This window comes from Nerophis ophidion, linkage group LG03 (genome assembly GCF_033978795.1).
Source record: "Nerophis ophidion isolate RoL-2023_Sa linkage group LG03, RoL_Noph_v1.0, whole genome shotgun sequence".
Lineage (NCBI taxonomy): Eukaryota > Metazoa > Chordata > Actinopteri > Syngnathiformes > Syngnathidae > Nerophis > Nerophis ophidion.
Genome location: NC_084613.1, coordinates 41,778,569 through 41,804,408, shown reverse-complemented (window position 1 = coordinate 41,804,408; position 25,840 = coordinate 41,778,569). Strand labels below are relative to the sequence as shown.

The 25,840-nt window shown below is 42.0% G+C and overlaps 2 protein-coding genes across 2 annotated transcripts; both read left to right on the top strand.

Annotated features, from left to right (window-relative positions):
- The first annotated feature begins 226 nt into the window (after positions 1-226).
- On the top strand, positions 227-9,218 carry six4a (SIX homeobox 4a). Its single transcript, XM_061895244.1, has 3 exons — positions 227-1,159; positions 2,417-3,090; positions 6,780-9,218. Exons 1-3 carry the CDS (start codon positions 426-428, stop codon positions 7,364-7,366), a joined length of 1,995 nt encoding a protein of 664 aa, XP_061751228.1. The 5' UTR covers positions 227-425; the 3' UTR covers positions 7,367-9,218.
- A 13,135-nt stretch (positions 9,219-22,353) lies between these two features.
- Positions 22,354-24,735, top strand: six1a (SIX homeobox 1a). The gene is made up of 2 exons (XM_061895262.1): positions 22,354-23,214; positions 24,112-24,735. Exons 1-2 carry the CDS (start codon positions 22,655-22,657, stop codon positions 24,404-24,406), a joined length of 855 nt encoding a protein of 284 aa, XP_061751246.1. The 5' UTR covers positions 22,354-22,654; the 3' UTR covers positions 24,407-24,735.
- The last annotated feature ends 1,105 nt before the right edge of the window (positions 24,736-25,840 follow it).

Here is a 25,840-nt window from a genome sequence, read left to right as displayed (position 1 = left end):
CCTTATAGGAAATCCCTGTTTAGCCCAAAGCCACCTCCTCGAACCGCTCTTTCCCACGGTCGTGGAAGTGCTCACTTACTGTAGCACAGGTTGCACAGGTGAGCAATGTGTCGGACGGCGGAGCTTGCATGACTGACAGCTGGAGAGCAAACACTGAAGTCTGGATCATCGTCGCTCCTCCCACCTGGGGGCCCCGGGCGGCCAATAGCGTGGCTCTCCAGCGCTAAACCTCAGCGTGGCTCGGTCCACTTGCAGTCTGCGTGGAGTAAAAAGTCACGTTGGGAGGCTGTGGGGGAAGAGAGAGAGGGAGAAGTATCTACTTTCAACTGCTGTCAGATATCCGATCGCCTTCGCATGGCGAGGAGGTAACCTGATCGAGTTGGGAGGAGTGACTCAACCAGGGAAGCCTTCAGCAACAAAAAAAAATGTCTTCTTCTTCTGCCGGAGAAGTCACCGCAGCAAATGCCACCAAGAGGGAAAATGTGAAGGAGGTCGACAAGCGGGAGTGCATCAAGCTTGTGGCGCTGGAGGCGGCCGAGTTGTCCATGGAGCGAGCGGCGCCCAACGCGGACGCGGTGCGCACGGAGCTGCTGATGAGCGCCGCCTCCTCGCTGGCTTTCTCCCCGGAGCAAGTGGCGTGCGTGTGCGAGGCGCTGCAGCAGGGGGGCAACGTGGACCGCCTGGCCCGGTTCCTCTGGTCCCTGCCCCAGAGCGAGCTGCTGCGCGGCAACGAAAGCATTCTCAAAGCGCAATCCCTCGTCGCCTTCCACCAGGCGCGCTACCAGGAGCTCTACAGTATTCTGGAGAACCACAGCTTCAGCCCGTCGAACCACACCTTCCTGCAGGATCTGTGGTACAAGGCCCGGTACACCGAGGCGGAGAAGGCGCGGGGGAGACCCTTAGGCGCCGTGGACAAGTACCGGATCCGGAGAAAGTACCCTCTCCCCAGGACTATCTGGGATGGCGAGGAGACGGTGTACTGCTTCAAGGAGAGGTCCCGGAACGCACTGAAGGACCTGTACAATCAGAACCGGTACCCCTCTCCGGCCGAGAAACGCAATCTGGCCAAGATTACTGGACTCTCTTTGACCCAGGTCAGCAACTGGTTCAAGAACAGGCGACAGAGAGACAGAAACCCTTCTGAGGCGCAGTCCAAAAGGTGAGGCCGAACCCTGCTTGTATCGATTATTTGTGCGTAAAATAACAAGATGGAATATTTATCTCTTTGTTCTTAGAAACTCTCTGTTTTGTTCACAATCCTGCCTCATGGCATAATACGTCGCTATTAAATAATAATGTATAAAACGAGTACATTATTTAAAAGTGTGGAGCACGTTTGTTGTGTTTTGAAATATGAAGCTTGTTGCCATTCAGCTCGGGTTTCAAGCGTGTTAGTGCTTATAGGCATGGAAACCAACGAGATAACACTCTCACGCACACTTTACACTGTCTCCTGGAGGAAGAAACACACGTTTCATTCAATCATTTCCATACAGACTTGTACGCATGTGTGTGGCTCATAAGTCAACATTCATATTATTTATTCGCTGAATACTACTGCTTGCTTTTATGTCTCCCTCTTTGTGAGCGTGTGTGTGTGTGTGTGTGTGTGTGTGTGTGTGTGTGTGTGTGTGTGTGTGTGTGTGTGTGTGTGTGTGTGTGTGTGAGAACAAAGCTGACACACCTGGTGGAGGTGCCCCCCCCCCCAAAAAAAACAGTATTAAATATGGCTGCTATTATATGATAATATATTATTTGTACATGAAGCCACACTTGTGTAGCCTGTTGCTAGAGAAGGGGGGGGGGTTAAGGGAGTTGCCCCCTCCCCCCTTTTTTTTTTTTTTGCTGTGAATGGGGTGGTGATGCAGCTGTTAGAATCCGTCTTAGGAGGCAGGTTACAAAGCAAGTAGGCCTTACGCATCATTAAAAATGTGAATTGTTTTTTTTATATCTAAACCAAGGCCAAGGCTTTTTGAGTGTGTTGTTCGATAGAAATTGAAAAGGCCAAGAACCGTTTGAAGCCATTTGTTTTCCGCTTTTATCACACAGCAGAATTTATTGCGGCCAAATGGTTGCACGCTTGTTGACGCTGGTCGTCTCTCCATGAGGTAGAGGCATTCCCGAGCGCAGCCTGCTCTTCAAAGCTGTGTAGCCTCATAACACAGCAACAAATGTGACCCATGACAAACTCCTACATGTGAATGGAAAGAGAGCAAAGTCAAACATGAACAAATAATTTGAACTGACTTTTCCCAATACAAGAACTTCCATCAAATAATTAGACACACCTTCTCATTTAACGTCATGATAAAATGTGTCCAAACCTGTGACTTTTGTACTCTTCAAATGCAAGAAAATGCATATTTTCCCATATATGACTTGATGTCCATTCACGTGTTGCTGCCTCTCCCTGCAGTGAGTCTGATGGCAACCACAGCACAGAGGATGAGTCCACCAAAGGTCAAGAGGAGTTGTCACCCAGGCCCCTATCCAACTCCTCTGATGGCGTGATCACTCACAGCAGCCTTCCAATTCAAACAGGGCCTCTGGACAGCGGCATTGTCATCCAGCAAATTGGGGACATCAAAATGACCCCTGGATCCAACAGCGGGGGGCTCTACAACGGAAGCCTGGTCACCGATAGCGCCTCCTCGGCTGTGTTTCACAACGGAGGCTCGTCTTACCTCCACTCACCTGGGAACATCCTCTTTAACGGGCTCAATTTGGGCCTCCAGCCGTTGGCCTTCAACACTCTGAGGTCGTCCGGTGGCGTGCTGCTGGGCGGCTCTGTAATGGACATGCAGGAGAAAGGACTGGGAGGCTCTGCAGAGGACTCGGCCCTGCACTACCCCTCTTCCTATTCGGGCTGTGTGAACGGAGGGCAGGTGAAGCTGGAGGGGGTTCACAGCATGGCCGGTCAGAACGGAGGATCCTCCGTGTTAACCTTCAGCTCCTCGCTGGGTGGCTACAGCCTGGTACAGGTACCCACCGGAGTCTCGGACGGTGACGGAAGCTCAATGCTTAACAGCGATGTCGGCCTTCCTCCCCTGCAGCTCTCTTCTGCGCCGTCGTCCTCGTCTATTGCACAAGGTTGGTTTTAAAGACCATACGACAAATAATTTCAATATTGTCTGAGCATATCACGCTTTAAATACTGTGGATTCACCAAATGGGAGATTTTTTCAAATGTTTTTTAGCATAGGTTTAAGACTCATGTTAAGTTGCCCCTCCCCACCTTGTCCAAATTTACCCAAACATGTCTCATATGTTTTTTTTTAGCTATCAACATTTTATTTAATTTTTTTATGTAATCAACGTGTAATTAACCATAACTAAACTCTTACTATGTCCAAAATCTCCCCAAACATGACCCATTTGTTTGTGCTTTGTTTGTGCCATTACAGATTTTAAGTTACTTAAGTTTTATGTTTTTTTTGGTATTTAAGTGTTATTGTTCATAACCAAACCACCAACCATGTCAAAATCTCCCTAAACTTGACCAGTTCATTTGTGCTTGTTTGTGTTGAAAAAATGTTTGGTTTAACTATTATTCATTTGAAGTTATTAACAACGTATGATTCATAACCAGTCAACAAATTATGATAATAACCAAGTTGTAGCGACATTGTTATTGTATGTTTTGTTCCACCAGGTAGGGGACATCTTTTCAAGTTCACTTTTTAGTATGCACGGCATCTCTTTCCACATAACTTAGCTTCAAGTCATATTTTATACCCACAAGTCACAGCAACCTCTCTCGGCTTCCGTCTGCTCCAACATTTCACCCTCTGTTCGTGTTCACTTCTATTAGAAGAAATTCATCCTCTGTACATTCAGCTTAAAAAAGATAAGGTTGTGAATCCTCATTTGTCCAAAAATAGTTGTGTTTGTTGTTTGTTACCAAGTCTATTACAACACACTCACGTTTGTTTCTGTAAATTGGAAGTGCGGTACTATGGAAACGGAAACAAATGCGCTGAGGAAAGAAGTTCCAGTAACGCATAAAATGACCAAAATATGGTAAACATTGAACATATTGTTATAAATGTGTCTGTTACTACATTACATATCCTTGCAGTATTTATATAAAATGTGATGGAGGGTTTTGATTTGAATTTTTGCAGCACAAATGAGCACAAAGAAAGTGTGTGGGTGTGTGTGTGGGGTGGAGGGGGGGCAAACGAATCAAAACAATAATAACTTAAGAATGATAAATGTTACACCAAATATTTTTGCAGCACAAACCAGCACTTATGTAGCACAAACAAATTGGCAAGTCTAGGGTCATTTTGACACAGGTAGGGTTTGGTCATGGTCTTTAACACATTATTACATGTTAATAACATTAACAAATAACAAAATGTTAATAACTTAAAAATCTTAACAGCACAAACAAAAAAAGTTGCTGTACAGAACAGCACAAACGTAGGAGAAACGAGTGAGAAAAGTTTGGGAAGATTTGGACATGGTGGCGGGGCCCAAGTTCACACAAGTAAACCACAAAACGTTAATAACTTAAAAACTATAATAAATAGACAAAAAAAATTTGCAGCACTAACATAGTTGTGTGAATTGTGAAGTGACTTATATTTACATAGCGCTTTTCTCAAGTGACTCAAAGCGCTTTAAGTCGTGAAACCCAATATCTAAGTTACATTTTTCAACCAATGTCGGTGGCACTGGCAGCAGGTGGGTAAAGTGTCTTGCCCAAGGACACAATGCAGTGACTAGGATGGCGGAAGCTGGAATCGAAGCGGCAACCCTAAAGTTGCTGGCACGGCCGCTCTACCAACCGAGCTATACTGCCCCAAATCAGTACCAGAATTGGTAGTGGTTTGGGGAGGTTTTTATAAGGGGGGAGGGGCAGCTGGTTATAAATGTTAAAACATTAATAACTTAAAAACTATGATTAGTAGACCAAACATTTTTGGCAGCAGAAATGTAGAACAAGCGACTGGAACAACTTTGGGGTGATTTGGACAAGGTTGGGCGGGGGGCTAGATGACACCACAAGTCATAAAATGTATTTTAAAATAACTTAAAAACTGCAACAGCGCAAACATAGCACAAATGATTGAGACAATTTTGAGATTTGGACAAGGTGGGAGGGTCTGGGGGCCCACTTCACACAGGTTGAATAAGGCATTCTCAAACATAAAAGTGGCTAAATGAAGTTAAAATATCAACATTACAGTAGTATTTGGAGTCTACATAAGACCTAATCAATCAGAGCGCAATGTTCAGTATTGTAGCCATATATTGGCTCAGCCTGAGGCAGCATTGCTATATTAGATTAAAGGGGTCATATTATGATGCATTCTTTGAAGTCTACATAACATATAATTGTGGTACTTCCATCAAAATGTTGCATAGATTTTTTTTACAAACCATGTTGAAGCAGCTTTCTGGTTTCAGAATGCACAGTTTTGTGGGTGGAATATTTTTGTACCAAAGTCCTCCAACAGTTCAAGCCCCCTTCGACTGCATCTCCACCCTGTTAAGCATGAACTTGTAGTTTTTTGCGCTTGCATATTGAGTCTACAAGTCTACTGACAGATATAAGTTAGAACAGTATGCTACTTTTTATTAGAAAGTGCAGCAGCGGAGCATTTTGTAATGCATGTGCATGTACAAGCCACAACAAGAGGATAGAGAAAAATAGAGACTTTATTGACTACAACTTTGGACTACAACTGAATAAAAATGGCAGACTGACAAAGATCTTCGGATAAACCTCTTCTATATATGAAGCCATTGCTGATGTCACTATGACAAAAATGTCCCAATTGTGGTCAAAGTGTTTTATTAATATCTCTGTCATGTCTCTGATGTTTGGATTCACAGTTTTGGGAGTTATGGGGATCACAAATACACAAAAACAGGAACAAACAGGAAAGGAAAGTTGGTTTTGCAAAATATGACACCTTTAAATTATGTAGCGTTTTAAATGTCATAAACAGATTTTTATGCTCTAACAATAATAAATACTCTATTTAAAATCAACGGTTTGTACTTTGCAAAAAGTTGTAGTAATGCTTGGAACAAATTAACCGTGAGACACAAGGGGTTTACTGCATACAGCAAAATTAAACCCATATGGGAAATATAGATGGGGTTGTGTGGCTCAGATGGTAGAGCAGTCATCCAGAAACTTCAGGGTTCCTGGTACAAATCCAGCTTCCGCAATATTAGTCACTGCTGTTGTGTCCTTGGGAAAGAAACTTCACCCACACCGGTATGAGGGACTACAGAAGGATTCAGAAACAATTCTATAATCTGAATCATTTACAGTTCTTACAACAGACTGTCCTAAATAAATACATTTAAAAACATCAACAGAATTACTGAACAGCTCCCCTTTGTAAATGGTCAGTGCAGACTTATGACTCATAGCTATACTGTCTTGAGCTACACAAGACATGTAAACGACAACATACGTAAATGAGGGGTGAATGGTGGTCCTTTGTCACCATCAGTCATCATCACAGTGCTCTTGATCTCCAAAGCTGAGGGAGGAGAGAAACAAGGTTAGGGCAATCAGACGTCATGAGAAGCACAAAGAGGGAACAACGAAAACGCCATTCCAGCACTTAGTTTGACATTGCACATGCATGCAGAGAAAGTGGGTGAATTGGAAGGAAAAACAGAACATGCAGCTTGCTCTTGAGGCACCACAGGCTCAGGCTACAACACAATGTGTGCGAGACACACAACTTGTGTATAATATGAGAAGTGAGGAGGGATTTACTCTGTATTAATGCATCTTGGTCTGGCCACAGGTACAATACCTCTGAGCGATGTTGCAGTCAGTTCTGCCAGTGAAGACTCCTTCCAGCAGCAGGACAAGCTGAGCATGGCCTCCCTGCACCACAACACCGTCCTCTACAATATGAGCAACGTCGGAGAAGTCAAGAAGGAGCCTCTGGAGGGAGGCGTCTATTCCTCGTACCACCACGGGCTCCACCTGGACCCGAGTGGGCAGATTAGCTACTCCAACCCAGGTTCCGAAGAGGTTCCGTCCACACAGGTTCCGATATCCGCCACCGGAGAGGTCCCCGCCGTCACCGCATCCCGTCCTGAAGTGTACACCACCCTCACCGTCAGCACGCCGCTGATGGCCCAAACGAACCCAAGCAGCCACCACCTGCAGCCCACCGAGTACCACGACGTCAGGCCCTCGCACCTGATGGCCGCCTGCATGACCGGTGATTACATGAGCCTGTCGGAGAACAAAGCAGACGGCTCGGGTCCGGTAGGTGTGACTGAAATGGTGCGGGCCATGTGTGGCGACATGGAGCCTGCGGAGGGGAAGGAGTTAGCCAAACTACAGACAGTGCAGATGGATGAGGACATGGCTGACCTTTAACCTTAAAGCAAAAGCACTCATGTTCATGCAAGCAGTGATATGATGACGCTTTTGTGTGTAAGTGTGCGTGTGCTTGTGTGTGTGTGTGTGTGCATTTTTTGTTACCATTCATTTCTTGTAACTGTTAAATTATTTGAAGATGCACTCTAGTAAGAGAGAAGGCCTGGACATTTATACAAAAAAAAAAAAAACATGAACGTCCACACATTGTGAAAGTTGTGTTGGAGCAGTGTTCAAAACACAACACCTGCTACTTCCTGTTGAGCGGACTTGATTTGCCGGAGCAGGTGTTAGCATGCCGCAAGTCACGTGACCAGGATGTTCCTCCAAACTAAATGCGTCATCCTGGTCAAAGCAAAAAGGTCATCGGGGAAGAGGGGGAGTGTGTCTGTGTGAGTGGGACGGTTTTTACTGAAGGACTGCACGCATGTACACACAATAAGTTGCTCAAAACACAAAAGCTGCTAATTTTGGACAAGTGCCCTTCAGTAAGCACCTTAAATTGCCTGAATGTACCCTTTTTGTTAAGGGGGCGGGGGACATTTGCACTACCATAACGACACACCGGCTGGTTTGACAAGCCTCGACAAATGCGCATGTTTCAGCAGTGAATGCTATTTTCAAGCATCATCAAATCGAATCAAAAGGTCACACTGCAAGGTCACATGTCGCTCATATGTTGTTTATAACACGGCAGCTATGTTAAATAGGTGTAATGATGCTATAAGTTACGTTTTAACGTGCCTCTGCACAGTCAAACACCGACACTGTAAAAAATTACCAGGATTTTACAGTATTTAACGGTATTTTTTTAACATGTACTGTAACTTTACAACAAATGACTATAATAGTTAAGAAATCTTTATATTTCGAAACAATAAATTGGTATTCCCAGTAAAATACTGTAATTATAGTCCTTTGTAACATCACAACAAATTACTGTACGTTCATACAAATTTGTCCCGCAAGAGGTTCATAGACTACGCTGCACACTCTTGTACAGTGAGTGCCGGTATGCTGTTAAACCGAGAGAAAATTTAACTATAAAAATACATTTGTGAAGTTACAGCTTACAGTTGTAGTTTTATGGTAATGAACTATACAATAACAATGGTCAAGTGTTAGCATTTAGCTCTAACTTTTTTGTAATCACCGTAAAATCACAGCTTTGCAGTAACAGTAAATTACTGTAAAGATATTTCACAGTATATTGCTGTAAATGTTACTGTTAAAGTAATGCAACTATTAACCGGTAATTTGCTGTAAATTTACAAAGTACATTTTTACAGTGTATGGTGAGAACAAAAAGGAACAAAAGGGTGTTTTTTAAACAGAGGCGTCTCAGTGTGATTTTTTTCTTTGCATCAGAAGGTTATGGATTTGTTGCTTTTTTTTTTACATGGTGAATAACACTGAAGCTCTGCTCACTGAAGGCAATAACAGCTCAGATTCAGAGATTTACCGCCACCTCCACCACTGCTGTCACAGGAATATTTGTTGGGTGTCAAATTAGGAAGAGACAAGAGAATGTGAAGGCCATTTGTCAAGCGGGTCCTCTACTTTTTTTTAACCACAGGAGCCTCATTCTCCCTGTCTTACATGACCATAATAGCGCATTTCAGCCTTGCGGCCAACTCACAGCATTCATATCTCTGAATGCATCACACTTTTTCTTATACCCTACTCATCAGTGCTTTAACATCATATACCAACTGTTTATGATGGGCAGATGTTTTTTTTTTGTTTTTTTTAACTTAGTTTGACCTGTATGTTTGTTATCTGAAATTATGTGAATGTATTTTTCTAAATCTCCATATTGCAATAAAAGTTTATATTTATAAAAACAGGTAAAGGCATTTTTGCATCCTTGGTGTGTATAAGAGCGACATATGTCTTTATGACAGACACATGTGTCTTCCTCCCCATTTAAGTAGCAAAAGATGAAGGGGGGCCAATGGTGGGGCGAGCATTGCTGCTGCAAAACCTTGCGTGATCGTTTGCACATGCCGGGCAACCTGGACTTCATTAGCCCTCCTTTTCTCATCTCAGCCCCTGTAATTCAAATAAACAGCAATGAGATTTCCAGAGGTAAAGCCTTTTGGGGTGGGGGGTCTTCAGCTCTACGCAGGCCCATCCAAAGGCCCTTCTTCCCTTGAGCGAAGGCCAAAGATCCCCCTGCCCCACCATCCCGCTCCCCTCCACTCCTCCTCTCTGCTCCCGACATGTGGAAGAATGAATCTGAGGTGCTGTCACTCACAGACACTGAGCTCCTCAACTCCTCACATGGCTTGAGGGGATTGTCGGTAAATGCACAAGTTCCCACCAAATGTGTGTGTCCACTTTGTGGGAGCCCGACCGAGTCAACATAGAGATATAGGAAAGAGGCCTGCAGTTTTGACAAGTGGACAGACCATGGAAGTGTTTACTATTTTACTTTGAGCAGCGTATTTTCACAGTAAAATACGGTAATCAAAATGTGCTGTAATCTTATAAAAATTTATTTTAAATTCAAAGTGATCTTTCTCTTAAGGCTGTGTGTAGCACACTCCTGTACAGTAAGTATTCTGTTTAACTAAGAGAGTAGTTAGGGGTGTAACGATTGATTGATGTATCGATAGACCGATTAATAATCCTTAATTTTAAGTACAGTACATTGAGCTGTGTTCTGCAAGTTGGAATTACGGCAGATAGGTATCAATACAACATCGATTTAAAAGACTACACTGTAAAAAATACCGTTAAAACTATGGAAAGCGATTGAATAGCAACAGTAAAACACCGTAAAATAAAAAATAGTTGATCACAAAAGCAAATGCAGTAGATTCCTGCAAACCAAGAAACCGCAGATAACCCAAATTACTATGGTTGTAATTTTTACGATCCGCTGCCCAGATCATAGCATATTCTGCTTTTGTCCATTTTTTTGAATCATATTCTGCTAATGTTTGCCTTAGTTCCTGGTTTGTTCTGTTACCATAGTTTCTGATTTGTTCCACCTGCTACTTGTTTCCGGACGCACACCTGTTTGGTAATTGCTTCCTTATTTAAGCCTGCCTTCTCCCGTCGTTCGGTCACGTTGATGTTCCTAGTTCTGATCTCTGTGCTAAGTATTCCCTTAGTTTCCCGTGCGTTCGGCACGCTGCCCTTGAACTGCTCGATTCCGTGCTAAGTACTAGCCTTAGCTTCCCGTGCGTTCGGCCCGCTTTTCTTTTGTTGATTTTTGTCTATTTTGTACCAGTGTTGTTATTTTTGTATTAAATCAAACCCATACCTGCAAGTCCTGTCCGACTGGTCCTTTGCATCCCGGGGTTGAACAAAACGCGCATCACTAAGCGCTTCCAACGTGACAGTAATATGTAGAAAACACATGACTTTACTGTGAAAATATTGTTTTCTAAAAAAAAAGGAAAATTCATTTGTGGTTAGCACGGTGGAGGAGGTGTTTGTGCGTCTGCCTCACAATACGAAGGTCCTGAGTTGTCCTGGGTTCAATCCCAGGTTCGGGATCTTTCTGTGTGGAGTTTGCATGTCCTACCCGTGACTGCATGGGTTCCGTTCGGGTACTCTGGCTTCCTCCCACCTCCAAAAAATGCACCTGGGGATAGGTTGATTGGCAACACTAAATTGGCCCTAGTGTGTGAATGTGAGTGTGAATGTTATCTGTCTATCTGTGTTGGCCCTGCGATGAGGTGGCGACTTGTCCAGGGTGAACCCCGCCTTCCGCCCGATTGTAGCTGAGATAGGCACCAGCACCCCCCGCGACCCCAAAGGGAATAAGCGGTACAAAATGGATGGATGGATGGATGGAAAATGGATTTGTAAATAATGTTATATCACACGGATGCAAATGTTCAAAAATGTATGGTATTTTTCAAAATCAAAGATTTTTCATATTATACATTTAAATTTAAAGCATACCTAAGTTGTTTTAAGAGTTTATATAGTTTCGTTAACATTTGGCTAACAACATGTTTTCTTGTAATTTTGTGGCAAGTGGTTTTAGACATTCCGCTTCACTAGGCAACACCTAGTAACTCACTTCTAGTTGATTTTGAGAAAACAAAGGAAAACCAATCTATCTTGATGCTGTCTTACAAAGATTTACAAAGTCATCAAACGTATAGATGTTTTCTTGAGCTTTCATTTTCTTGCCGATTGAGCCATGGATTGAATATGCTCTCATGAACGTGTGCCCTTTCTCCAGATATTTTATCACAATCTCGGGTGGGCCCCATTCTGCGTTTGCACATTGGGCAAGAGCCGTGTACAGCGTCGAGGTTTTTATTTTGACCTCCACAGTTATCTGCCCAAAAGAGTATGCAAGGGGAAGAATCAAGAACAATACATTTAATGAAGGTGCTTGCAACGTCCTGGGCCAATCTTCCAAATATCCCCTCGTGCCATAATATCACATAATCAGGTTGACCGTCGGCCCCCATTCGTGCAAATGTCTCATTAAAGACAATAAGGCGACTGACAAAGAAGCTCCGATTGGTCCCTTGAGATACTAGGTTTTTCTGTTGTATCTACGTGGTTATGTGGTAGTTGCTAGGTCCTGCCATGCGCGTAACAGCTTACTTACGGAACAAATTACAATATCGCATACACTAATGTAAAGCATATCACCTAGGAACTCCAAAATTATTATCAGCTCAGTTTTGACCAAAATTGAGTTACTGGGTTTTGCCTTTGGACGGCAGAACTGTGTTGAAATGAACCACGCTGTGTTTGTTTAAGTGTGTTGAAATTAGTTACAAGTTGCTATTCACCAGATACGGAGCATTTAATGCTAACTTTTAATAGCACACTTGAAGGAACATGTTGTTGAAGGCCATGTTGTAAGTTGTGCAGTGAAAGCTTGTAGAAATTCTATCAAGTTAAAATCCTCATGTACCGCTCACGAGTTAGTGCGTGTGCCTCACAATACGAAGTTCCTGCAGTCATGGGTTCAAATCCAGCCTCGGGATCTTTCTGTGTGGAGTTTGCATGTTCTCCCCGTGAATGCGTGGGTTCCCTCCGGGTACTCCGGCTTCCTCCCACTTCCAAAGACATGCACCTGGGGATAGGTTATTTGGCAACACTAAATTGGCCCTAGTGTGTGAATGTGAGTGTGAATGTTGTCTGTCTATCTGTGTTGGCCCTGCGATGAGCTGGCGACTTGTCCAGGGTGTACCCTGCCTTCCGCCCGATTGTAGCTGAGATAGGCGCCAGTGCCCCCCGCGACCCCGAAAGGGAATAAGCGGTAGAAAATGGATGGATGTACCGCTCACATGGATCTCACGATGGTGCTGTTTTTAGCATTCAGACCTCAGAGTGAGAAGGTCCTGTGTTCCATTGCCAGGCTAAGGGTCTTTGTTTGTGGAGTTTGCATGTTCTCCCCGTGACTCTAAGGGTTCTCTCCCAATACTCCAGCTTCCTCCCAAGACATGCATCTGGGGATAGGCTGATTGGCAACACTGAAATTGGCCTTAATTTGTTTTACGGTAAATTCCTGGTAAACACAGCTGCCAGTATTTAACTGTAAATTCTATAGGTTTTTTTTGTACACAGGTTAACAATAAATATATTTTTTTCATTTTAATTTACCATAAGCAAAAACAGTTATCAACATCGACATACTGTAATGTCCTATTCATCGCGACTATATTTTTTACGGTGAATTCCTGAGAACCACAGCTTCCGGTTTTTTACCTGAAACTTTGCAGATTTTTTTTATGTCTCAGAAAAAATAAGGCAAGGGATTTGTGAAAGGCAGACATTATGATGAAGTTTAACACTTGAAATTATAAGGACGTTAAACATTGAGTCTGTCTGACTGTCTGTGGCGTCATCAAAACAAAAATGGCAGATACCTATGGTGGTCTAGAGGGGTCATACTAAATGCTAACACCTCAAGACAATATCATTAATTACAACACAACAAATTTTGGCTACAGCACGATTGCAAAAGCTACAACAAATAAAAACGACAGAACACAATAATATTAAGCCACAACTTAACTTTAAACCACAAAGGATGCGACGGACAAACGAACTATAGTTGAAACGGAAAGTTTAAAACAGTGTCATGAACATGGTATATTAGTGGTATTGAATTTTTTTTTTTTTAAATAAATCTGTTTTATTACTGAAAAAGTGATCAAATGTTACACTTCTGCGATGATGTGACGACTTGTCCAGGGTGTACGCCGCCTTCCGCCCGCTTGTAGCTGAGATAGCCACCAGCGCCCCCTGCCGTCCCAAAAGGGAATAAGCGGTAGAATAACGGATGGATGTTACTTACTTTTCCAACTTTGTTCATTACACACTTGGCCATTTGGTCCATGTGTCGCCAAAAATGTTCTATTGTCACTTCTGTTCTGTCTTTATAATGTTCTGTGTTTATTAAAAGAAGAGTTGACACATAACAGGGATACAGGAAACTTCACCTGCAGTGTCAGTATTTATTTCACAGTGACACTGGGCGATTTATTTTTTTTTGTTAAAAAAGTTACTTAATAAATTTAAACTCACTGAAACGTTGCGCATCATATCGTTATAAAAAAAAATAATATTGTCCTTGAATCATATTGGCCACCACAAATTCTAAATTTAATATAATCGTTACACCCCTAGTAATTATCTATGAAAAATCCTACTGTCAAATAATCCATCCACCCATCCATTTTCTTCCGCCTGTCCCTATAATTTAAAAAAAATGTGATTAATCACACTTTGGAATTTGGATTATTCATGATTAATCACAGGTTATTACTCGCCGGCATAATTTTAATTAAGTGACAAAACACCCCAATTTTAGACACATTACCAGCAGAATGTTATAGGAACATTCTTTAAAATGTGTTATTTGAATGTGTCACATTTATTTTATAAAACTCTATAGCACTTTGATCTGTATTCAGTCGGGGTGTAGTTGGAGGTGAAATCAGCCAGTGAGCACCAGCCAGTATCATCACTCATCTTTGCACTAATGTGTGCATGGACCTGACCACTGGTCATATAACAACCTGCTCTCTGCCTTTCAGGTGACCATCCGGGGTTGAGATAAAAGAGCATGTATGATCAAATTAAATTGCATGATTTATCTAAGTGTATACATAATCAATGCAAGCATTGTTTGTAATTACACACATTAGTTAAAGGCCTACTGAAACCCACTATTACCCACCACGCAGTCTGATAGTTTATATATCAATGATGAAATATTAACATTGCAACACATGCCAATACGGCCTTTTTAGCTTACTAAATTGCAATTTAAAATTTCCCAGGAGTTTTTTCTTGAAAACGTCGCGTAATGATGACGTGTATGCTTGACGTCACGGGCTGTTAGTAAATATGAGCGCTGCGCACACACACACAGCTAAAAGTCGTCTGCTTTAACCGCCTAATTACACAGTATTTTGGAGATCTGTGTTGCTGAATCCTTTGCAATTTGTTCAATTAATATTGGAGAAGTCACAGTAGAAAGATGGAGTTGGGAAGCTTTTGTCACACCTCGGTGAAGTCTTGTCTGGGTTTCGTCTGGTTTCCTGTTTTTTCATTTCCTGTTTTATTTTGAAATGCTGACTCTGCCTCTCGTTTCAGATCACTTGCCCTTCCTCCTGTTTCACTGGTCTGACATCCTTCCTGATTGCCTGATTGTGCCCACCTATGTCACCCTCCCTCATGTGTATAAATGTCTCGCCCTCCTCTTGTCCTGTGCCAGAGTGTTTTCGTATCTTTTGTGCGTACCTCCAGCGTTCCATGTCCACAGTCATTGCCACGTTTTTGTACCCTTTTGATCCACGGGAGTTTATTTGTTTGTAAATCTTTTTGTCAGGTAAGATTAGCTTCTTAGCATTGCCTCCGTTGGAGCGCTTTTTGTCGTATTTTGCATTTGGTATTCTTAGCACCTTTTTTCCCTCCGCTGCTGGAGCATTTTGAGTTTATTGAGATTTTTGTTAGTTTAGAGGTTAGGTGAGCTCTGTTTTGATAGCCTGTTTAGTTTCTCCCCTTTTGGACCCTTTCCCTTATCCAAATAAATATAAATAAATAAATGATAAACGGGTTGTACTTGTATAGCGCTTTTCTACCTTCAAGGTACTCAAAGCACTTTGACACTACTTCCACATTTACCCATGCACACACACAGTCACACACTGATGGAGGGAGCTGCCATGCAAGGCGCTAACCAGCACCCATCAGGAGCAAGGGTGAAGTGTCTTGCTCAGGACACAACGGACGTGACGAGGTTGGTACTAGGTGGGGATTGAACCAGGGACCCTCGGGTTGCGCACAGCCACTCTTCCACTGTGCCACGCCGTCCCTATAAAATATATTTTCTTAAAGTCCTGCATCTGTGTTCAGAGTCCTGTTCTGGTCGTGACAGCTTTAGCCTTTAGCCACACAAACACACGGTGATTCCTCGTTTAAAATTCACGGAGGTGAAACTTTACTATGGATCACAGCGAACATGAATCCCGACCGAATGTCAACCGGCAGGTTTTGGTGAAAAAATTGTGGTAAAAAGTCACTTCTTTCCGGAAATCAGCTGAGCTTGTGCCGTCCATAAAGCTGCCGTCGACTTCACTGAGACACTGCACGTCAATACACGCGTGGACACACACCTCCGACTATCAGGTACTGTTAAACTCACTGAAAGGGACGGCGTGGCGCAGTGGGTGAGTGGCCGTGCGCAACCCGAGGGTCACTGGTTCAAATCCCACCTAGAACCAACCTCGTCACGTCCGTTGTGTCCTAAGCAAGACACTTCACCCTTGCTCCTGATGGGTGCTGGTTGGCACCTTGCATGGCAGCTCCCTCCATCAGTGTGTGAATGTGTGTGTGAATGGGTAAATGTAGAAGTAGTGTCAAAGCGCTTTGAGTACCTTGAAGGTAGAAAAGCGCTATACAAGTACAACCCATTTATCATTTATCATTTAAAACACTAGCAACACAATAGAAAGATAAGGGATTTACCAGAATTATCCTAGTAAATGTCTCTAAAAACATCTGAATCCGTCCCAAAGCAATTGCGTTTTTTAACTTTTTTTTTTTTTTTTTTTTTTTCTAGTCCGTCGCTATCAATATCCTCAAACATGAATCTTTCATCCTCGCTCAAATTAATGGTGAAATTGTTGTTTTCTCGGTTCGAATAGCTGTTTTTGTTGGAGGCTCCCATTAAAAACAATGTGAAGATGTGAGGAGCCATCAACATGTGACGTCATCGTCTGCGACTTCCGGTAGAGGCAGGGGTTTTCTGTTAGCAAGCAAAAGTTGCGAACTTTATCGTGGATGTTCTCTACTAAATCTTTTCAGCAAAAATATGGCAATATCGCGAAATGATCAAGTATGACACATAGAATGGACCTGCTATCCCCGTTTATATAAGAAAATCTAATTTCAGTAGGCCTTTAACTCAATATTTTTGACAGCCTTAATGAAAATACATTCGTGATCGACTAAAAATGACACATTTGAAGATACATTATTTGTTACTTATTTGCCGTAAACAACATAGCTCTGCATTTACAGTGTATTTCTGTAAAGATGTTTCGCAGTAATTTACTGTAAATGTTGCTGTGAAAGTAAAGCAATATTTAGCCAGTAATTTGCTGTGAATTCACAATGAACATTTTCACAGTGTATCCTTGGTCTGTCTGCGGCGGATTATTGACATTCTGGCCAACGGATGTGATCGAACTGATGCACATACACAGAGCCTGTTTGTCTGTACTCAAAGGCAGAAAGAGGGAGCGAGACAAATGGTGAGTCAAGCAGGAAGGGAGGGTGAGGTCGGGATAAAGTTACCTGTGCACAGGTGACCTCGTCGCCATGGGCAGTGGATTAGCTGATTGTTAGGTATCGGGTGACCCCCCCTCCTGCAATATTGAGGAGGCTGAAAACAGCTTTGTTGTATTGGCCCGAACAATATCCCGTTTGCAGCAAGCAGGAGGCCATGCAGGGCTCAGTCTCACGAAGAGGAGGAGGTGCTGCAGAAAAGAAGCATAATCACTGACTCAAAGAGCAGCCAGTTTTCATGAACATTGTTTTGTCCATATTTTAAAAAAAATACTGAGGGGTAAAAAGGAAAGAAAAGGAGGCAGGGAACTCCTCCAGAACCCTGGCCTTATTAAAAACACTGACCTCTGATCTTTCAGATGCTTTCAAAGCTGACATTTAATGCGGCGCAGCAGACTGCAAGCCATATGTAACATGACCTGGGGAGCCCGGTACTCTGCGACTCCACGTCCCACTAATGAGAGGGCAGGGGTCGGCGGGTACCAGCCTGGTTCGTTACAGACCCACCACTATAGGACGCTCCCCGCTGCTCCTGGGCAGATGCAAAGTTTAGCTCTCTCCAGGCCTGTTTGTAGGAACAATATACTGTGGAATATTTCAAAGGTATGTGGGAAGGATGCTGTGGTATACCTTCCAGCTGATGGGACAGGAAAGGGGGAAGCAGGCAGACACACAGGAGTTACTATTGAATGGAGTGAAAGTATTGTCTTGGCGCCCCCTCCCTGCCAGAATGCAAACATGTATGAGGACCACATCTGTTCCTTGATATACTTATCAACCTGCACAATGTATTTATTCCTGCGATCCTGCGCCCCTTAAAAACACCCCACACCCCCTCCCCTAACAAAATGCTTAGCTTGTGGTGTGTTTACGGACCGCAGGGCAGTAAACGCGCAGGCTGTAATTGCGATGCATTTGTAGAATCGGCCCTCTGGAGGAAATGCGTAATGATTTTGATGGGGGGTCGAAGCCCAGCGCACTTGTAGCAGGTCTAATTTTCCAACATGACAGGAAACTCTGTTAAGCTGATAATTGCAGCTCCAATTTCATTTAACTCACTCATGTCAACAAGTTGTGTGTTGTGTTTGGGGGAGAAGGGCCTGCCATTTTATTAGGAACATGCATACCTCTCAACCAAGGACTATTGACATCATTAATTGATTCGTCAATTAACATCAAGGGCACTTGTTTTGTTGGCCGCTAATATAATACTGTATTAAGTGTTTTTTTTTTTTTTTTTAATTCTCCTTCCCATAATACATGAGTAAAGAAAGTCACACAAAAGAATCCCCTGCAGGACTTTATCTGCCTAATTTAAACAGCATCAGCGTTGTTCCACTACAGTGCAGCTGAAATAGCACTTTGGATTTAGATGGAGTGAAAACCATCTGTGGGTCGTTTCACTTTTCCTCCATATTTTACTAACATAAACCCTCCAATAACGGTAACGCTTTTGATGGTGACATTTTTATGAAGCGTGCACTCGTGTGTTCCCAGTCTAGCCTCTCTCTTATTTTCCCTCGACTCGACCGGAAGGTAGCGTTTCACTTGGTTCCCATGGCAACGCCGAGTGCTACGAATTACCTGGTTGGGGGTAATAAATACATTTGGACCATTTAACACAGTGGTTCTCAACCTTTTTTTCAGTGGTGTACCCCCTGTGAACATTTTTTAAATTCAAGTACCCCCTAATCAGAGCAAAGCAATTTTTGGTAGAAAAAAAAGAGATAAATCTGTAAAATACAACACTATGTCATCAGTTTCTGATTTATTAAATTGTATAACAGTACAAAATATTGCTCATGTGTAGTGGTCTTTCTTGAACTGTTTGGAAAAAAAGATATAAAAATAACTAAAAACTTGTTGAAAAATAAAAAAATTATTCAATTACAAAATAAAGATGTCTACACATAGAAGTAATCATCAACTTAAAGTGCCCCCTTTGGTAATTGCAATAGAGATCCATCTGGATTAATGAACTTAATTCTAAACATTTCTTCACAAAAAAGAAATATTTAACATCAATATTTATGGAACAGGTCCACAAAAAATGTAGCTGTCAACACTGAATATTGCATTTTTTTACATTTCTTTTCACAGTTTATGAATTTACATTCATATTTGGTTGAAGTATTATTCAATATATTCATGAAGGATTTTTGAATTGTTGCTATTTCTAGAATATTTAAAAAAAAAATATCTCACGCACCCCTTGGCACACCTTCAAGTACCCCCATGGTACTGATTTAACAAGACGTGTCAGGGGTTGAAAATAAATATTTCAGGAAGCTTGTTTTTATTTTGGAATGTGAAAGGTTAGCCTATAACTTAATTAGCCATTTGGCCAATAGTAAATATTTATAGTCATAATAAATTCATCAATTATATCAAAACTGAGATTTACGGATGTACTGTAAAGACACTATATAGGTTTCTAAAAGAAAGGTGCACCCTCAGACAAAATAATACGATATGTGTCCTTCTACCTGAAAAAATGCAGCATATTTTGTGGCGTTTGCTCTCTTAACACAGGAGAAAAAAAATAAAAGCAATAATTCTGACTTTGAATTAAAATATAACTGATTTTGTAGCTTAGGGTTTTCTTTATTTTTCTTTTAAGCTGCTATGCATTCTCTGTGAGGCACTTTGAAAACCACAGCTATGATAAAAGCATCCTGCTGTTTTTAAGGATGCGCAGTGGGCCGACTGCAAAAAAAAAAATGTTTTTTTTTTTTTTTTTTTTTTTTTACAGTACAGTTTTGAACTGAACTTACCTCACTCCGGTGTGTGATGATAGTGGTGTCATCCATGAGCCAACGTGTGGCCGCGGGCCGCCGGTTGCAGCACATGACTTCCATAGTCTATACCGAGAAGTGTTGCATTACTTTCAGGAAGAAAGGGGGGGGGCGCTGCATGCTCAGGTCTGGCCGTGGCCGGAGTGGAGGCGGAGAGTCGACATCTTGAAATAATTTGGCCCCCCGGGCTGCTGGGGTTAAAGGAGGAGGCGCGACGCAATGTGGTAGAGATATTAGAGAAACCCGAGAGCTGCTCATCAGACAGCTCATTTACTGGAGCACTGAGCTTTTACACAGCCATGCACACAAGACTTTTTCTTATATTGTCCAACGTGCACATAAATCATGTTAATACATGGGAAAGTTGCACTGCAGAGGTCAAATCTTATGCGTGTTGTTTCCTGCAGTATGTTATATTTTATATTTTTTATGTATGAAAAATTGTTCGAGACTCACTATTGGCTCCAGAAAATACGAAAAACGAGGGTGGTTGGTGTAAAGATTTACTGTGCATAGTATTTGTCTGCAATGAATAAATAAATCAATTTCCCTAATTTTAAATGGACACACATTAAGAAAAGTCTATATTTACCAAAACCAATAATTACAACAAATAATTGAATAAATACAAATTCTGAGTTGAACACATTTTGGGCCAAAGCCCTGAGCCTCTGGTTAAAAAAGGTATTCCGGTTTCAGGAGTCAGACAAAGAAATGTGATCCATGAGTCTGGAAGCAACAACTGCAGCAGCAAGAGGAGCAGCATGGCACACAGCTCATTTACTAATGGAGCGGTTTAGTGTTTCAGACCACCGAAAAACACCGAATGCAGGAGACATGACTACGGTGCCGGTGCCACAAATGGGGCCAAAACATGTAAAAGCAGCTTCTCCAACGTGATCACGCAAGAAAATAAAGGGAAAGTTCAATAACTCCAAGCCTATAAATTGTATTGAGTTATGGAAGGCATTATTGCACTGTGTAGTTGTAAATATGACAAATATGTATTTTGCACACACAAACAAAAGGGACAAGCGGTAGGAAATGGATGGAACATCACACACACTTTTGCCATGTGGGTAATTTCGGCGCAGGTTGTGGTTAAAAAGTGGTACACCGAATTTGAACTATAGGAACTTATTAAATTATATCACCTCGTAAAATAAACGGCCTCAGTAATTATTAGACCGTGAAAAGGTGGGGATGCAGAAATCTGTATGTAATTAAGGGAGGTGGGTGTTGACTTAAAAAAGGGGCCTCCCCTGTAGGGATGTCCAAAGTGCGGCCAGGGGGCCATTTATACAGCCTGCAGCTTAATTGTTTTTGAATGGAAATGACCAAATACTATGTGCGTCTTATAGTGAACATTTTTTGACAGGATATATGCCTACTCGTTTTGAGGATATTAAAGCCCCAAAAAGGTTGGTTGCCAGAATAATATTAAAATCATTTCAATCCCTATATATGTTCCCTTGTGTAATCTATAACACAAATCTGAGATTTAAATTTTTCTATAGATTTACCGAATGGTATACCTTCGGCATTGGATTGCTCTATTATAATGTGAGCGCCAGCATGCTCTGCAGTGGACATCTGTTTTTGGTCATTTCGTTGGCTAAAACGAAAACTAATACAATTAAAAATGCACTGTTATACAAAAATCAGGGCACAACAGGGATTTTTGAAAAATACGAGTAGAACAATTACAAATAATATAAAAATGAAAAAAAAATCCGGTTATGCAAAATGAGTGTTTTTCTAAATATATTATTGTTTTATTATTATTTTTAGAATATCAAAATACGTAACTCTGACAAAAGAAGTCAACCAAAACAAATCCACTGTCATACTGCAGAGGTTCACAGGTACATGGGTAATTTGTTTCAGACAGAATGAACAATCATGTGGTTATACATGTCTTATCTTAATTAATTTGACCCTTTTTTCCATGGCCATACGAGATTTATTTCCATATTGTTGACCCTGACACAATATATTGTTTGCTTACATTTATTCGTTTGACGTTTTGAAGTCACCAAGTGTCACCATACTGAACCAGAATAAGAATGTGTAATATATGCAACACGGATGAAGAAAAAAAGGAAAACTTATTTAAAAAAACAGAACAATATGAGTTCAAACATGCAGTGGAATAAGTGAGGACAACCCGAACCCAACACAATCATCTTGACGTTTGCCTGTTTGTCTGGTATTTATTGCAAGACTACATTGTTATTATTATTTTTGTGCAACGTGCGGTTATAATCCCAAAAATGCCTCGTGCAAAGATGTTAATAATGCCTTTAAGAGGTCTGTAATAATTGATTAGTGTTTAGGAGCTGCTGCAGTGGGGGCGGGAGGTGCAGGCAGGCGCTCCTATTTCAGCCCCTGACGCGCTGCCTCTGGGGAGGAAACGGAGCTGCAAAGTCAGTCCAGTTCTGCTGTACAGGGTGCAGGCAGAGAGAGAGCCAATCACCGGAACGCACGGGCTCCCTTTAAGCCTGACATATCTCCAGCAGGAACAAATTGTCCCGACAATCAACATCCAAAATCTGCAGCGGAGAGAGCGGGCATATAAAATAGTGCGGGGCAGGCCGGTGTGCTAACGCGGAAGGATCGCATCGCGGCAACAACAACAACGTCCCCCCCCCGCCCCCCCAAAAAAGGCAAATAAAGATCAGATTTTGGATTTTTCCAGCAGGGTGGAGCGATGTCTATTTTACCGTCTTTCGGCTTCACGCAGGAGCAAGTGGCGTGCGTGTGCGAGGTGCTGCAGCAGGGGGGGAACCTGGAGAGACTCGGCCGCTTCTTGTGGTCCCTGCCCGCCTGCGACCACCTCCACAAGAACGAGAGCGTCCTCAAAGCGAAGGCGGTGGTGGCTTTCCACCGGGGCAACTTCCGGGAGCTCTACAAGATCCTGGAGAGCCACCAGTTCTCGCCACACAACCACCCCAAGCTGCAGCAGCTGTGGCTCAAGGCGCACTACGTGGAGGCGGAGAAGCTGCGCGGTCGGCCGCTCGGCGCCGTGGGGAAGTACCGCGTCAGGAGGAAATTCCCGCTGCCGCGCACCATCTGGGACGGCGAGGAGACCAGCTACTGCTTCAAGGAGAAGTCCCGGGGGGTCCTGAGAGAATGGTACACGCACAACCCCTACCCGTCCCCGCGGGAGAAGAGGGAGCTGGCCGAGGCCACCGGACTGACCACCACGCAGGTCAGCAACTGGTTCAAAAACAGGCGGCAGAGGGACAGAGCCGCCGAGGCCAAAGAAAGGTACTTTCGCTCGACCAAATATCAAATACAAGCAGAAAGGCTGCCTGAAAGTACACGAATGGGTGTGCTTTTTAACGTGCCAGGATTTCACAATCAACTGTAACCTTACAACACATAAAAAACATCCCTTATATTTCACAGCAAAGTGTAAATAATACTGTAACAGTAAGGAAAATATTAGTCTGTAATTTACAATGAAATATTTCACATTGGACTTGCCTTCTCTTTAACAATAAAAAAAGGGTTTCTATCTAAAAATCAGCCTAGATGCCATAGTAATGTAGATTTGTTTTCCTCCAAATACCTTTTCTCAACATTTTTTTTTTTTTTACTAAACATAACTTATTTTGATGTTTTAAACGTTGGAATTTAAACTGCCTGACTGCTTCATCCCAAGTGGAGAACTAAAAAACTATTTTGTCCCACACGCCATCAGACTGTACAACTCCTCTCTGGGGGGAGGGAGGGTTGGGGGATGTAGGATGACAGGGGATGCAAAACAATAAAAAATTTTTTTAAAGTGAAATACATTTTCACAACATGCTCACTATATATACTGCCTAGTTTCTCTCGTTATATTCTTATTTTTACTGTTATATTTGTATTGTTATTGTTGCTTTTTATTTTTATTCTTACTGTTATATTTTCTATTTTTTTTCCATTTATACAAGCATTTTTCATTTTTTAACTTTTTAAATTCGATCTCAATTCTGTACACTGCTGCTGGAATTTAAATTTTCCTGAGGGAACTCTCCTGAAGGAATCAATAAAGCATTATATATATATATATATATATATATATATATATATATATATATATATATATATATATAATCAAAATAATGATGTGTATATTTATCGTGATTACTCCTAATTTGCGTCCATCCTTTCTTGCAGAGAAAACAGTGAAAACAGCAACGCAGGCGGCAACAAACAGAACCAGCTGTCCCCGCTGGATGGAGGCAAGTCTCTAATGTCCAGCTCGGAGGACGAGTTTTCTCCCCCTCAAAGCCCCGACCAGAACTCAGCGCTTTTGCTTCAGGGCACCATGGGCCACCCTGGGGTATCTGCGTACGCCATGCCCGGCCTGGGAGCCCCACAGTCGGTGCACGGCATGCACGGACACCCGCACCAGCTCCAGGACTCCTTATTGGGACCCCTAACTTCCAGTCTTGTGGATTTGGGCTCTTAAAATGGGGGGCTGTTTTATTTTACCACACAGAAGAGGACTGATACATGTATCAGATAGGTGTATGAAATATTGTAGCCTATATAGACTGACTTTTCTGTCGTTAAATTTGATTATATGACAACATTACTTTATGCGCTTAAATCTGGATATCACCTGACAAGAGGCTTTATTATCTCTAAAAAAAAAAAAAAAACACCACACAAACAAAAGACCTAAAACTCATTGAAACACTTAGTGGACTATACATCATTTATTTAATTTATGGTATTTTGTTGAAATAATTAGTCAGGTCATGTCATTGGATTCAAATAAAAGTAAAAGTAATTGGTTGTCTGCACTTTTATTTAATATATGATATTTTAAGTTTTTCAAATGTAACTGCCAATTGAAGGAAAATCTAAAGGATATTTGTTTCTCTATAATAACAAATATTGTTATGACGAATTTATATTTTAAAAACAGTGATTTTTCTTAGTTATCTATATGCATTTCGTCAGAAAGTATAATAGGTAGTCATAACTTAAATGTACACTTTAACACCTGTCAACATCATTTTTAAAATTCATGTTCGATAGGCTCCAGCACCCCCGCGACCCCAAAAGGGACAAGCGGTAGGAAATGGATAGATGGATAGGCTCTAACACCCCCTGCGACCCCCAAAGGGAAAAGCGGATGGATGTACGGTTAAACTTTTTTTTGCATTTGTTCACGTTTGAAATTCTGACGCAGATTATTCCGTTATTTTTTTTTGTGGTAGTTTTTTTTTAGCTATTGTGTTGTTTTTGCACTCACCGTGAGTTTGTTCTGTGGGTTCCGGGCCATGGGAAAGAGTCAGCACTCATTCTTTATAGCAGTAGATTTCTCAGACGTAAATGGTGAACATCCTGCAGAAAAAAAGGAAAAATAAATAAATAAAACAAGATAAAGGTCAAGTTCACTGGTTGATTAAATAAATACTGAATACATATTCATGTTCTTTAAATAGCAAAGGCAAAATGATTTCATCCGAAACCATACTGTGGGGTGATCGACGCAAAAATGCTCATAATTTGAATAACAACAACAATCATAATTATCATCATCATAATAACAATAATGTTATTAATAATAATAATAATAATAATAATGATAAAAATGATAGTCAAACAATGGGAGGTGGGGAGATCAGGTAGATATAATTTGATGAAGAGGACTTAGTGCTTGTCCCCCACCCCCATCACACAGTCATGTCAGGCTAAATTGTTCTGAGCAGAGAGCACTGAGGATTTCCTGAGCATAATCTAAAACAGTTGCTGTTAGCATTACTGCGTGATTGCAAAGATTGCAGGGCTGCAGGGACTCGGCACCCGGCTTAAGTTTTGGGGTCGGTGGGTGGCGGGAGTGCCTCTAGCTATTTTGCACCCCAGAGACCTGCACACATTCACAAGCCCTAAA